The sequence below is a fragment of the Salvelinus alpinus genome, chromosome 19 (assembly GCF_045679555.1).
Source record: "Salvelinus alpinus chromosome 19, SLU_Salpinus.1, whole genome shotgun sequence".
Classification (NCBI taxonomy): domain Eukaryota; kingdom Metazoa; phylum Chordata; class Actinopteri; order Salmoniformes; family Salmonidae; genus Salvelinus; species Salvelinus alpinus.
Genome location: NC_092104.1, coordinates 29,308,497 through 29,324,560, shown reverse-complemented (window position 1 = coordinate 29,324,560; position 16,064 = coordinate 29,308,497). Strand labels below are relative to the sequence as shown.

General features: G+C 41.6%; 1 protein-coding gene across 1 annotated transcript in view; it reads left to right on the top strand.

Moving 5' to 3' along the window:
- Nucleotides 1–275: 275 nt before the first annotated feature.
- Nucleotides 276–16,064, top strand: part of LOC139545258 (serine incorporator 5-like) — a 59,738-nt gene continuing 43,949 nt past the window's right edge. The window contains exons 1-2 of the mRNA XM_071352842.1: nucleotides 276–453; nucleotides 15,419–15,586. Of these exons, the coding sequence (XP_071208943.1) occupies nucleotides 418–453; nucleotides 15,419–15,586 (204 nt within the window). The 5' untranslated portion in view covers nucleotides 276–417. The remainder of the gene's footprint in view (nucleotides 454–15,418; nucleotides 15,587–16,064) is intronic.

The window sequence follows — 16,064 nt, the reverse complement described above, 5'->3', positions numbered from 1 at the left end:
ACTATATGAACCCAACAACGAGACGAAAACGGATGTGAGATAGAAACAAAAGAAGAAAATACAATCTTCTAAATTAAATGTGTCATAGTTATTCAGTATATTTTTTTGTCGTGCGTATTAACTGTTTATAATGCTTCATATATTTATTTATTACACAGTAGCTCTACTATGGCATTTTACTCGCTTTGAGTCACGCTCCATTGGCATTTTGTCTGTGCGATGAGCACCTGCCTGTGGCAAGTAACGCCATCACGGTAAAAACAGTGGGAGGAGGGGGCTAGAAAGAGAAGAGGGAGAGATAGAGACGGGGAAGTACACGTACTGCAGTCGCTCTGAGTAGAATTCTATGCGAGAACGTCCGTCTGTACCGAACTGGAAAAGTGGGCTGAATTCTGAATTTTTGACAACCATAACAAGATGTGTAGTAGACCTACTCCGTGCTGTATAGGGCAGGTGAGTAATAACCAATTGTGGTTATAACTGATATTATACTCGGCTTCGTTTATGGAAAAACTACCACCAGCGAACGTTATAGCTTTTTCTAACAAATTGAACTCCATAATGTATAGTAGCTTAGGCTACATTTGCTGTAAAATGTCGGAATTTAGTTAGCTAATTTTGTTTTTTTCTTCATTTCGTATTCAAGGTTTCAATTCATTTTTGTATTCTACGAAATGTGTGTGGCTTCCAACTGTTTGGCTAAACGCTAGCTAGCTAGTTACTGTAGCTAGCTATTCTTTGCGGATGACCATCGAAGATAATCTAGCCAGCCACAGTTTCCCCAAAAAATGAGTAGTAGCGCGCGATGCAGTTACAAAGATGTTATAATTTGAATCGGATGCTGTAACATTTGTGTAAACTGGCAACATTGTTGCTTGTGTTGTCGATGTCACTTCTACTGTAAACAATGTATCATCGCACTGTTTAACATGCGGTGACGGCGTGCGTGACACTAATTTGCCTTCAGTTCCCTACATTTGCCTATCTGGTTACCTCTGCCAACGTCCTAGCGGTTGTGCCCGGCTTGATCCAATTAATTTTTTGAAACTATCTCACAGTTTTCCAGTGACGTAATGCTGTGTTTTGGGCAAGTCGCTGTATTTCTTCTTTCCCAGTGGAACGATATTGAGTTCGCATGACTAGCACAGATCTTAATCCAATAAAGCTCAGTTATTCGCTTAGGTTATTTGGTTATGATATGGTCAAGCCATTAGGTGATGAGAAGAGCTTCTCTGGCTGAAAAGACTATGGGGCTAATTTAGGTATAAATTACCATTGCAGCAGAAGTCAAACCAACCAGCCAAAGTCCATTAACACATCTAGTTTAATATAACTTCATATTGGTGATAATGGAATTTATATGTTTAAATTAATGATTAGAATATTCCACCCTGAAACCATTTATTGTATGAAATTGATTAGAATCATAAAATTATATTCTGATGATGTGTGTAGTTTTAGTCAGAATTAGGTTAAAACAATGTATCTGTATAGTGGAAAAACCCATACTGTCTGAGCAAGGCGTAGCTCAGGATTTGAACTTGTATGGGGGGGAAGGCCGAAGAAAGATACCGAGAACAGTTAGACTGTGTTTGAACCGACCTGGCAGGAACTGAGAATTTAGGAGGACAGGGAGGATTTCTCAAGGTTTCTCTAATCTCGGGGGGAATGGAACTGTCGGCAGGGTAGGCATACACAGTGGTGAGAACCATGAAGAAGGATAAAACTCACATACTGTTTGTGTGGATATCTACTGTTTGTGTGGAAGTATGTGCGCAGCTATAAAATGGATGTCTTTGTATAATGGACTTCAGAGCGCTCTCGTGAATAAACATTTGACTATTGTAGGCTGGGCCTCTGTCTGTTTTCATTTCAACCAGTATCTTACAAATTCTTGGTAACAGACTGAGTAGTTAATTGAAGTTCAGTTTATGAACATTGAGAACATAATTCTCTTAACAATTGGTATGTGAGAAAACTGGTTCTGATTTAACACAGTGATACAGAGGTCTTCAATGTCCCATTGAATAGGCCTTGTCTTTGGCATTGTTCCAAAACTGCCTGCTAGTCTAACTAACCACACTGAATAGTTTCTCCTCCAGAGGAATTTAATTACAGGGACACGTCCCTCATCCAATGTATTCAGGGGCCATCCCTTCAGTTCTCTCAATGAAGAATGGAATCAAAAGGAAATACGGGCTGGTGTATGTGTGCACATGCATGCGGTGTGTGTGGCTGATGTTAGCAGGAAATGAAGCACAAACACTTTAGTCAACATTGTCTTGCTACACAGGCCATGCGATAATCCTGTCTGTCACAGACCCCCATTAGCGTTGTCCCCATCAACATGTGTATGAGTGTGTGTGTATTTGTTTTGACTGTGTGTCTATGCGTGTGTGTCCATCTTATTTGTATGTGTGATCGGCGGGTGGTCTGTTCATTTCCTTTTTGGCTGAATGTGGGGGGCTGGCTGTTTGGATTAGATTAGTGACGGAGATAAACTGGCCAGAGCTGCGCAGAAGAGGGCCAGAAACAGTGGTGTAGATGGACAGGGAGGGAAGTAGTCCAGGTCTGGAACAGTGGAATGAGAGAGAGAATCAGGACCGGAGAGGTGACTCCGATAGACGTAGTTGTAACTCTGAGCTATGCTGGAAACAGAACAGGAGGGTGGCAAACACAACAATGAGAGGTCAGGTCACACTGTTGTCACACACTGACTCAGCATACACCTGCAGTAGTCTGGCAGACACGCTTGCACACACCTGCAGCCGACTAAAATAAACATCCAGTCATCTGTCACTTCAGGCTTGCCACATGGCCCCACTCTAGATCCAGACACTGGTCCCAGGTCAGCTGGGTAGTTCAGCCTGTAATAGTTGAGGTTAGCCCTGGGGCAGGGAGATCTGACACTGGAACAGTTTCAGAAGGTTTCCCTCTGAACCAACATGGCTACGTAAACAAAGCCACAGTGTGTGTTTTTCAGTCTCTCCTGGCTCATAGACTATAGCGTCACGTTTAGGAAACAACATATGTAGTGATTATGGTGGTCTTCCTTTAAAACCCCTCTGGCTGTGAACACAGTCAGGCTTCCACAGGAGGAGGGAGACTTGAGCTAAACCCCTGATCAAAACCAGGATATTATGGCCTTTGATTGGCTTGGCTTCTTAAAGGAGTAGATTACTATTTTACAACTTGATGTTAGATCAGTGTTTCCCAAACTTGGTCCTCGTGACCCCAAGGGGTGCTCGTTCTGGTTTTGGCTTGATGATGAGTTGATTAGTTGAATCAGTTGTGTAGTGCTAAGGCAAAAACCATAACCCCTTGGGGAGTTTGGGAAACCCTGTGTTAGATGGTTGCTCACCCTGAAAAGTAGTCTATGGGCCAAGAGAAACTGTAGTCCATGGTTAATTTTTCTTTGAACAGCCACTATGAACTTCAGCTAACCTTAACCACCACAATCTAACCATCAATGAAACTGATGGGGGGCATGTGAGCATGTTTAAAAAAAATAATGTCTAAATCACTTGAAATCATTTCAGATCCTCTCCATATTTGATGTTACTTAAAGGTGATATGGCCATAAAAAACATGCTCACATTCCCCCATCACTTCCATTGATTATTAGCTTGTGGTGGCTATTTTGTAAGTCGCTCTGGATAAGAGCGTCTGCTAAATGACTTAAATGTAATGTAAATGTATTTACTTATTATTGCTGGAGCCAAATCACAGAGAGAGAATCTGGCCACACATTTGAATTCAAGGGCAAAGAAGATAAAATAGCATGTAAAAAACCTAGGTGTTATTTTAGATTCTGAACTCAATTTCAAATCACACATTAGGAATGTAGCCAAAATAGACTTTTACCACCTGAGGAACATTGCCAAGGTGGGCCGTTTCTCTCTTAGGCTGATACAGAGAGACTCATGCATGCTATTATTACAAGCAGGCTTGACTACTGTAAGGCTCTCCTGTCTGGTCTTCCCAAGAAAGCCATTGGTCAACTGCAAAACATACAGAATGCTGCAGCGTGGGTACTGACCAAGACCAAACGGAGAGCACACATTACGCTGGTTTTAAGGTCTCTGCACTGGCTGCCTGTGAGTTTTAGAATTCATTTTAAGATAATTCTATTGGTTTTTAAATCAATCAACGATTGTGCACCACAATACATGTCAGACATCCTTTTAAGTTATGTACCCAGTAGGTCCCTCGGGTCCTCTGGCACTGGTCTTTTAACTATCCTGAAGCCTAGGACCAAGAGGCATGGAGAGGCAGCCTTTAGTTACTATGCCCCAGCCTGCCAGAGAACCTGAGGGGGGCTGAAACTGTGAACATATTGAAAGAGATCTTAAAACACACCTTTTTAGTTTAGCTTTTCCTTAGGGTGCTTTTTGGTTGTTCGGTTTTTATTGTTATTCTTTAGTTTTTTTTATCCTCTTATGTTTGTTGTGTAGTAAATATTTCATTGTTTTATTCGTTTTTTCCTGTGAAGCACATTTTGTTCCATCCCATGTCTGAAATGTGCTGTATAAATAAAGCTTGATTTGATTTTATCATGTTGTAAAATAGTGAACCACTATTTCAAACTATTTCAAACACAGTTTCAAACTTTGAATTAAGTTTGAAACTGAAATGTTTTACTGGCTACGTTGAGGGTCACAAACAGAGCCTGGGGTTGTGGTTGGGAGTTTGGCTAGGGCTGTAGCTAGGCTAGTAGGCCTAGTCTAGTGTGTATGTTTATGTGTACACTCTTAGAAAAAAGGTGCTATCTAGAATTTTGGAACCCTTTTTTCTAAGAGTGTCGCCTAGATGTTGAGCATCTATCTCTCTGTGCTGGCTGATGCTCCATGTGTAGAGACGGTAGTATGATGAAACCCTGTGAAATGTCTGTCTGCTTGATGGTAATGGGTTCAGCCTAGCGACATCGAAAGACAAGGAGAGAGTGTAACCCACTGCTTCAGTCAGCAAATGAAAGGGAAAGGGGTATACCTAGTCAGTTGTACAACTGAATGCATGTGTTTGATAATTGATATCCAATATTGGATGAAAAAAGATCTGCTACACATTTAAGTTTCCCATGTAACTACAGGTATTCCATTGTCTATAACACAATTATAAGCTAAATGCTTTATTTGTGTGTTTTTATTGGAGGCAAAGGTAAACATGGCTGTGTATAACAGAAGTGGCTATGTTCCATTACTGAGAGTAAGATAATATATTGTATTGATCAGATAGCACTGTGTTATGGCTGGACTACATTCTTCCTCTGTGTACTACTGTCTGTCTGTATCACTGACTCGGGTCTCATTTTTTTCTTTTTGTTCCATTTCCTCTGTTTGTTTGGGTCATGGATGCCTCTTGGGTTGCTCAACATTCCCCTGTTCTCTTTCTGTTTCTCTTCCTTTCACTCCCTCTCTTTATTTAGCGTAGCCAATGCCAGGGGCTGTATTTACCCCATTAAGGTGTTGTTACTCAAATCAATCAAATCAAATGTTATTGGTCACATGCTTCTTAAACAACAGGTGTAGACTAACAGTGAAATGCTTACTTACGGGCCGTTCCCAACAATGCAGAGAGAAAGAAAATAAAGAAATAACATTTAATAATAAAAGTACTAATAAATACACAAGGAATGAATAACGATAACTTGTCTATATACACGGGGTACCAGTACCGAGTGCAAGGGTACGGGGTAATTGGTAGATATGTACACTATCGTTCAAAAGTTTGGGGTCACTTAGAAATGTCCTTGTTTTTGAAATATAAGCACATTTTTTGTCCATTAAAATAACATCAAATTGATCAGAAATACAGTGTAGACATTGTTAATGTTGTAAATGACTATTGTAGCTGGAAACGGCAGATCTTTAATGGAATATCTACATAGGCGTACAGAGGCCCATTATCAGCAACCATTACTCCTGTGTTCCAATGACACGTTGTGTTAACTAATCCAAGTTTATAATTTTAAAAGGCTAATTGATCATTAGAAAACCCTTTTGCAATTATGTTAGCCCAGCTGAAAACTGTTGTGCTGATTAAAGAAGCAATAAATCCGGCCTTCTTTAGACTAGTTGAGTATCTGGAGCATCAGCATTTGTGGGTTCGATTACAGGCTCAAAATGTCCAGAAACTAAGCACTTTCTTCTGAAACTCGTCAGTCTATTCTTGTTCTGAGAAATGAAGGCTATTCCATGCGAGAAATTGACAAGAAACTGAAGATCTCGTACAACAGTGTGTACTACTCCCTTCACAGAACAGCGCAAACTGGCTCTAACCAGAATAGAAAGAGGAGTGGGAAGCCCAGTTGCACAACTGAGCAAGAGGACAAGTACATTAGTGTCTAGTTTAAGAAACAGACGCCGCACATGTCCTCCACTGGCAGCTTCATTAAATAGTACTTGCAAAACACCAGTCTCAACGTCAACAGTGAAGAGGCGACTCCGGGATGCTGACCTTGCTGGAACACAGGCGTGATGGTTGCTGATAATGGGCCTATGTAGATATTCCATTAAAAATCAGCCGTTTCCAGCTACAATAGTCATTTACAACATTAACAATGTCTACACTGTATTTCTGATCAATTTGATGTTATTTTAATGGACAAAAAATGTGCTTTTCTTTCTAAAACAAGGACATTTCTAAGTGACCCCAAACGTTTGAACGGTAGTGTACATATAATTAGGAATAAAGTGACTAGGCAACAAGATAGATAATGAACAGTAGCAGCAGCGTATGTGATGAATCAAAAAAGTTACTGCAAAAAAAGGTTCTGGCAGATAGTCCTAGTAGCTATTTGGTTAACTATTTATCTAACTATTTAACAGTCTTATGGCTTGGGAGTAGAAGCTGTTCAGGGGCCTCTTGGTTCCGGACTTGGTGCATTGGTAAGGCTTGCCGTGCGGTAGAAGAGAGAACAGTCTTTGACAATTTTTAGGGCCTTCCTTCCTCTCAAGTGTGTGTATGTTTGTGTAGGAAACAGTGCAGTGATACATTTTTGCAGTGTGCGTGCAACTGCCTAGCTTTACAGACAAAACAAAAGAGTTGCTGTCAATCAGGGAAGAACGGGCACTAGGTTATCTCTACACTTTACCAACCCTAGCTTTGGCTCCTAACTCTGTAGGCCAATATGTGTGTTAGTGTGTGTGTGCCTCAGTCTTCTGTCTTTGTCTTCCTGGGTTTATATATGTTGCCGTACCTTCTGTTTCTCTCTGTGAACACAGAGCGTGTGTAACTTGAGAGGGTGTGTCTGGGGAATGGGTTAATTTCATCTCCCCGTCTTGTTGGCTGCAGAAGAGTACAGCAACATCCCTGAGTCAGCAGCATCACAATGACTCACGTGTGTGTGTGTGTGTGTGTGTGTGTCCCAGGGTATAAGGGAATTAGCTTTTAGTGGTTACCATTATTATCCTCAAAGACACAACCCATTCTAACACTGATCATAGGACTGTTCTTATCTCAGTCCAATAGAGCCCCACAGTGGAGCTGTCATAATACCCATAAAACCTAGTCGGCAAACAGGGAAATGGTTCCAATCATTTTTCCACCATTCATTTTTCCCATAGATAATTTGAGATACACTTAAAATAAGGGCTGTGTTTCTTGTAGGCTTACCCTGGCGTGATGTTTTGATAACCATGTACTCTCCCAGACAAGGTGACTTTTATCAATGTATTTGGCTCTATTTACTCTCAGATTCGAAAATGCTAATTAGCATGAAAATATACGTCATGCAAGAGTACAAATCCCTGCAAACTCCTGCACATCATCTCTAGGTAGAGGACACCTTTGCTAACAGGTATTGTGTCAATTTAAAACTTGCACAAGACAGTTCACAAAAATGTAAGTTTAAAGAAAGTTAGCTAATTTATTCATTAATAAATTTAGCTAATATTAGATAGTTAATCCAGAGATTCTTACCTTTGCCTCGATTTGGAAGTCAAGTCCAAATCATCATGGCATTTGTAGTTCTTTATGTTAGCCACATTAGCAGCTAATTAGTATTCATTTTTTGTCGGGGGAAATACAAGCAAATATATTGATAAAAGTCACCTTGTCCTAGAGAGATTTACACGGTTATCAAAACGTCACACCGGGGTTAGTCTACACAAAACACAGCCCTTATTTTAAGTGTTTCTAAAATCCCTTATGGGAAAAATGAATGGTGGAAAAACGATTGGAACTATAACCTTGTTTGACCGCTAGGTTTTATGAGTATTATGACTCATATTGTGATACTCTATAGTTGTAGCCTATCTCATAGTGTTAGAGATATCCCCTGACCTGGGACCAGCTGTGGGCTTCACCAACTCGTGTCAACCTGCTGATCCATTCCTTTTCAATCTCTCAGTTATTGAACTGCTAGCCCATTGTTTTCAATAAGTGGTTTGACTCTCTCAGTCTCTTTCTCAATGGGGATGTGTTCATTTCCTGAAGGGAATCTGAAGCCAAACATCCTGTTACACTGCAGTTCTGAGACTGAGTGGCCCACTAGTTGTACACAGCGGTGCGTGAAAGATGGTGTGTTTGTGTCTGTGTGAGCACAACGGAGCAGGGTCTGTAGTTTACCAAGTCCGTTAGACTGAGGAGGGGGTATCCCCTTTCACCCCTAACCCCTGGGACAGCTGATGGATACGAGAGAGCGAGATGAGGAGGATAAAGAATAGAGAAAGAAAGGGGGAGGTCAAATAAAGGGAACAGGATGAGAGGGTGGTAGAGAGGGGGAGGAAGTGAGAGAGGGATAGCATAACAAATAACTAGAGGGAAAGAGTTCTCGATGCCCCCAGGGTCCAGCGAAGGTTGAGTCACAGTGGGGGTTGGTGTGCTGTGAGTGGAAGGAAGGGGCGGGGAGGGTGGTTTTGTGCTTTTTATATAGTAATAATAATAATAATAATAATAGTAGTAGCTAATAGTAGAGAGCTGGTGGCCTTGCCATGTAATCCTAACCCTTTGTGGGTGTGGTGTGGGGGGTTGGATGAGGGGTTGATGGCTACAGATTTGGGGGTTAGTAGTTTGGCAGGCATGGTGTTAATATTGTTTGAAAGGGAGCAGGGCAGACCACCTGTCGACATGGGAGGGAGGGGAGGGTCGGAGTTGGTTGTCATGGCATCCCCATTGTCTCTGTGTGCAGTGGAATGCCTCAGCACGGTAGCTAGCTATTCAGTTAGCCCCAGTTAGCTCCTCTAGCCCCCTTAGTGTGTGTCCACTGTGTTAGTGTTAGAGCGTTTACACACACTGGCTCTATTAGATTAGCTGAACAGCTAAATACACGCTCACTAAAGACAGCCAACACCCACACAACCATTTTCCTAATCCACTACTTGAGTGTTGCCTAATTCATTCTTATGAAAGAGAGGAACTAATCCCATTTAGGCCTGTGTAGTTTAGTAGAGGATATAGGCCTACTGCCCAGTCCCAAATCAACTCCCTACCTCTACCCCATACCCTGCACAGTACACACTCCCCTTAGCCCCTCCTCCCTGACATTTTTCCTACTGGCCCTACACTCCTGCATCTGAAAGGGAAAGGCAAAGGGAAAGGGGGATACCTAGTCAGTTGTACAACTGAATGCAGCCTTCAACTGAAATGTGTCTTATGCATTTAACCCAACCCCTCTGAATCAGAGAGGTGCGGGGGGATGCCTTAGATTGGTGGGTGTGAGAAATGTAGAATACAATTTAGGCTTACTAAAATAATGGCCTGTGTCTGTCAAACTGTCAGCCTGTTCATTTGTAGTTTTTCCGCAGATTCTCCAATGTATTTTATACCCACGCTGTTGACACTGATGCCTCCGAAGCCATCATTCTCCACACAGATGGACAGTTCTTCCGGAGAATCTGTCTTACTGCTCTCATAAGCAGAGGCATTGTCATCTATTTCTGAACTGGATAATTATACACCATACTTTAACCATCTAGTAGAACCCCACCCCAACCTTGCCATTCCATATCCATAAGATTCCCAGTGGCCCTAAATCATACAGAACACACAGCTGTGGTGAGGTTAGCGGGGTCTGAGTTGGCTTCAGTAAGGGGAACAAAAACAGACTCTCCTTCCCTCTCTGTGCATATACATCCTTTGGCCCCTCCCTTGCCTGTCCTCTCCTGTCCTGTCTCTCTATTATGATACAATCTTAAAGTGGAACTGACAGTGTTTTAACTACGTTACAGATATGAAACAAACAGACAATCATAATATCAGTAAAAAATATAAAATTCCCATTTTATGCTACAAAACCAATTTTATTAGAGGTTTTAAAAATAGGTTCTATTTGACAAAAAACATCTATGACATTGTTGGCAGAATAGATGGATGCAGTTCAATGCATGAATCATATAATTCACCAATAGATTTCTTGGTAGTCCAACAAATATTGCTATCAGGTTGTAAATTACAGCTGACCTGGGCCCGGTTTCCCGATAGCGATGGAATTTAGGCTTACGAGTGTTTTAACAATGCATCGTAAAATAACGGCCAAAGATGCCACACCCATTTCCTAAAACACCACGCACTGCACTCGTTATACAGTGAGACTTAACTGTGTCATTACAGGAGCTGTCCCGTGCTGAAAAGGATTCCACAATATAGGCTAAAGAACACGCTGTAGCTCTTAAATGATTTATGGCCACTCAAAGTAATCTTTAAAAATATACATATGTTTTACACAATACAGTTTTCCCATCAAGAGAAGAAATGTTCTCTAGCCTATTATGTATTTAAATATTTGTATTATGTTTGCCATGTGTTATGTATTCTGTTTTATCATGCTTTTTTGTATATAATGTTTGATTATGTACATTCTGCATTTCTTCAGTTTGTGTAAACTGTGAGCAAGAATGAATAAAGCCAAAGTCAAAAACGCTCATTCCCTCGTTCGCCATAAAAAATATCAATGTGACCTAAAAGTAGGATATGATGACAATAGTTTTTGTAATCGCTCAACAAATCATTGTAGCCTAATGGCAGGCAGGAATTGGGCTTCAAGTAGGCCTGCAGATATTCTACAATTAAATAATTAAACAATAAAAATAATTAAACATGAAGTAGTAAGTTAAGCAACGTTGCTATAGACCTAATATGTTGACCTTTAGGTTATTGCTTAGGCTACAGTGAAATGTGTGAGCTTTTAGATAATAGTAGCCAATAGGTCTAAAATACAGTTGAAGTCAGAAGTTTACATACACTTAGGTTGGAGTCATTAAAACTCGTTTTTCAACCACTCCACAAATGTCTTGTTAACAAACTATAGTTTTGGCAAGTCGGTTAGGACATCTACTTTGTGCATGACACAAGTAATTTTCCAACAATTGTTTACAGACAGATTATTTCACTTATAATCCACTGTATCACAATTCCAGTGGGTCAGAAGTTTACATACACTAAGTTGACTGTGCCTTTAAACAGCTTGGAAAATTCCAGAAAATGATGTCATGGCTTTAGAAGCTTCTGATAGGCTAATTGACATCATTTGAGTCAATTGGAGGTGTACCTGCGGATGTATTTCAAGGCCTACCTTCAGACTCAGCCATGAACCCCGGAAAAAAATTTGTAGATCTCCACAAGTCTGGTTCATCTTTGGGAGCAATTTCCAAACGCCTGAAGGTGCCATGTTCATCTGTACAAACAATAGTACGCATGGGACCACGCACCCATCATACCGCTCAGGAAGGAGACGCATTCTGTCTCCTAGAGATGAGCGTACTTTTGTGCGAATAGTGCAAATCAATCCCAGAACAACAGCAAAGGACCTTGTGAAGATGCTGGAGGAAAGAGGTACAAAAGTATCTATATACACAGTAAAACGAGTCCAATATCTACATAACCTGAAATGCTGCTCAGCAAGGAAGAAGCCACTGCTCCAAAACCGCCATAAAAAAAGCCAGACTACGGTTTGCAACTGCACGTGGGGACAAGGATCGTACTTTTTGGAGAAATGTCCTCTGGTCTGATGAAACAAAATTAGAACTGTTTGGCCATAATGACAATCGTTATGTTTGGAGGAAAAAGGAGGACGCTTGCAAGCCGAAGAACACCATCCCAACCGTGAAGCATGGGGGTGGCAGCATCATGTTGTGGGGGTGCTTTGCTGCAGGAGGGACTGGTGCACTTCACAAAATAGATGGCATCATGAGGCAGGAAAATTATGTGGATATATTGAAGCAACATATCAAGACATCAGTCAGGAAGTTAAAGCTTGGTCGCAACTGGGTCTTCCAAATGGACAATGACCCCAAGCATCCTTCCAAAGTTGTGGCAAAATGGCTTAAGGACAACAAAGTCAAGGTATTGGAGTGGCCATCACAAAGCCCTGACCTCAATCCCATAGAACATTTGTGGGCAGAACTGAAAAATCATGTGCGAGCAAGGTGGCCTACAAACCTGACTCAGTTACACCAGCTCTGTCAGGAGGAATGGGCCAAAATTCACCCAACTTATTGTGGGAAGCTTGTGGAAGGCTACCCGAATTGTTTGACCCAAGTTACCAAATAGTAATTGAGTGTATGTAAACTTCTGACCCACTGGGAATGTGATAAAAGGTGAAATAAATCATTCTCTCTACTATTATTCTGACATTTCACATTCTTAAAATAAAGTGGTGATCCTAACTGGCCTAAAACAGGGAATTTCTACTAGGATTAAATGTCAGGAATTGTGAAAAACTGAGTTTAAATGTATTTGGCTAAGGTGTATGTAAACTTCCGACTTCAACTGTATATGAATATTGAAGGGGCTCAGATGTAGCCTAATGGCTTAATACTAGGTAGGTCTATCGATTGCACATACATGAAAGTGATGTAAATATTTAGCCTAATAATCTAGCTATTATATAGTTTGGTTATCTCGGTATTCTTTTTTTTAATGTATCCTTGCTTCGCTTGTTTAACATTACAAACTTTTTAGGCTATTTGTATACAATTTTGAAGTTTTCAGCGGTCACAGAGAGACAGATACACATCTTCATTCTATGTTTAGCAGAGATTTTCTGTGTGTAAAGTGACAAGGGAGGGCGACGCATTTAGCTGTTTTACGGGTGGTCTGAAGCAGGTATTAGATTACGAGCGATTTCAGATGCAACGTTAGTAAAGGTTTTAGGAAATGGCTCGGAAATGTAAAGATCCTCTTACGAAGGTTCTAACGATGAACTTAGCCTTAAGATGCTTTTGGGTGACCAGGCCTTTGGGAAACCAGGCCCTGGTACATTGTTTTCTGTCTCCAGCCATTCGGGATGTACAGTTTCAGTTTCAATTACTATTTTGGACAAAAACTGACAAATGTAGCAAACTAAGGCTGGGAATTTCAATACAGTCAAACTAGCAAGGGCAATGATCACAAGTCAGTCATAACGTGGCTGATAGACTAGCTTATCTATTTATGTAGCTATTTATTTAGCAAGTTAAAAATGCAAAGCCTAACGTTAGCTAGCACTGGGAGGATGTCATGTCATTGGACGAGTGGGTGAGTGGCCAACTTTTCCCACCCATATAATTTTTGGGTGGCTACAGCTAGAGATGCAGGTGTCATTTGGTTACTGTTATTCAGAGTTAGCATATCTCTTAGTTGTCAATCTAAATAAAACATTTTAGTATTTTTTTTTCTTCTCCCCAATATCCAATTACGATATTGTCTCATCGCTGCAACTCCCCAACGGGCTCGGGAATGGTCGAAGCGTGCGTCCTCCGAATCATGACCCGCCAAACCGCGCTTCTTAACACCCGCCCGCTTAACCCGGAAGTCAGCCGCACCAATGTGTCAGAGGAAACTCCGTTCAACTGACTCCCGTGAGATTTACATATTTGACGGAATCCATTCAGGTGTATTTTGTGGCTTTGGCGAATGCGTTCTAATTACCTGTGTTTACAGGCTACTGCCTGTAAACACACAGTCCAGTTCAAAGTGAACGATGGCAGGCCCGTGTGGAAATGGCTTATTTGTAGGCCTACTGTATCTCTGATTGGCTATGGCGCACCGGTCTGTGTAGAGTCCCATCCTGGACAAGACTGAGATGTTTTTATTTGGTTTTATGTACTGCAGTCTATTAATTGTCCAAACTTACAGCCGCTTTCCCACTCTATATTGCTATAGAATTTTCACAAATGCCTTACTCTACATCATTCCCAAACATTCTATGAAAATGGCCATATCTAAGTGCTTGCTTGTCTTCCTGGGGGTCTATATGAACAGATTTGAATCAGATTTAATGTTACTAAAACATTAGTTCAGTTCCATCATAGTCCACAGATGCTAAGACGCAATAGTCCGGCATCCCATCATGAAATAGCTACCCGGCTTTGAGACCACTATCCGCAGGAGACCAGAGCCCGAACGCGCACCTCCCCCAAATTCCCATCCAACGCGGTTCTGGTACGCATCCTATATTCATTTGAATGTGTTGACAGTTGGAGAAATTGCTTGAGCTGCACTGAGATTTCAAAAAGTATGAAAGCCAAGCTGTGTGTACACGTACATGTTTTGGACCATGATAAACCCTTTAGATAGACAGGATTAAAACCTACAGAGGCCTACAGAGTTTGTGACATAGTATGTTATATGGCAGTAAAGCCTACCATCTGAGATGAGGTCTAAATTGTGTTCTAGGCCTGTGTCTGTTACGTAATCTGTGTATTATACAGTAATGGATGTAAAGCCAGATATGGTCTGAGCCAGTGCTTAACCCTAACCCTATGATACCACAGTAAAGTGTGTCTTTGATATTGTCTGTGTGTGGGTGTGTGTGTGTGTGTGTGTGTGCGCGCAGTCTCAGCGTGTGTGTGTTTGTAACGGTCTGATGTGTTCTGTTCCGGTGCTAATGCCAGTACTCTGTGGTATGCTCCAGACCCGTGCTCCTCGAGCCTCTAAATCACATCACATTTTATTGGTCACATACACATATTTAGCAGATGTTATTGCAGGTGTACCAAAATGCTTGTGTTCTTAACTCCAACAGTGCAGTAGTATCTAACAATTCACAACAATACACACTACCAGCCAGGGATCTGCTCAAGGTCCTCTAACTCCTGTCAACCAGCCAAGGCTCCTGAGATTCCTACTCAACAACTTTTTGGCTGCTTTAACGACTTTCCTTCTCTCTCTCTGTGCATTTTCCTGAGTTGTTAGCAGCAGTGACTGGCTTTAGTTTAGATCTTAAGGGGGCGGTTTGGTTTCCCAGACACAGATTAAGCCTAGTCCTGGACTAAAAAGCATGCTCAATGAATAATCTTAAATCTCAATGGATAATCTTAAATCTCAATGGATAATCTTAAATCTTAATGGAGAATCATACATCTAAATGGAGAATCTCCTACTTGGAGAGGCTTACCCTGTGTCCAGGAAATCAGCCCATAATGTTGTTATTGAGCATGCATAATGACAGTATACTGTAGGTATTAATACCTATGTCTTCTCTTCTGTCCTGGTGTAGCTGGCGTGCTGCTGTGGCTCGGCAGCCTGCTCCTGTTGCTGTGGCTGCTGTCCTAAGATCAAGCAGTCCACATCAACACGCTTCATGTATGTCCTCTACTTCCTCCTGGTCACCATTGTCTGTGTCGTCATGATGTCACCTACTGTGGAACAGGAGATGAGGGACCATGTGAGTACACACGTGTGTGCACACACACAGACACACACACTCTTCTTTACATGCATCCACACACACACAAGGAACATGCACACACACATGCACACATGCTCACACACACATAGGGGCCTACATGTTTGACCTTGTCTTGTTTCCTGCCTTGATGTTGGTTAATACTTGGAGATATAGTAGAGCTCTAGAATAGTTTTGGAAGCTTTAAACTCCACATAAACCCTGTAATAAAGCCTTCACTGGCACAGCAGAGTGGAGCAGAGCTATGGAAAACGCTGCTGGTGTGATTTCCTGGGTGTGTAATTGTATGGTAGTTAGGAGAGCCTAGTTTAGTACAGTCTGCCACGGGGGCTAACACAGACATTAACTACAGGTGGTGAGGGTAGGCAACAACACATCCGCCACGCTGACCCTTAACACGGGGGCCACTCAGGGGTGTGTGCTTAGTCCCCTCCTGTACTCCTTTTTCACCCGCGCA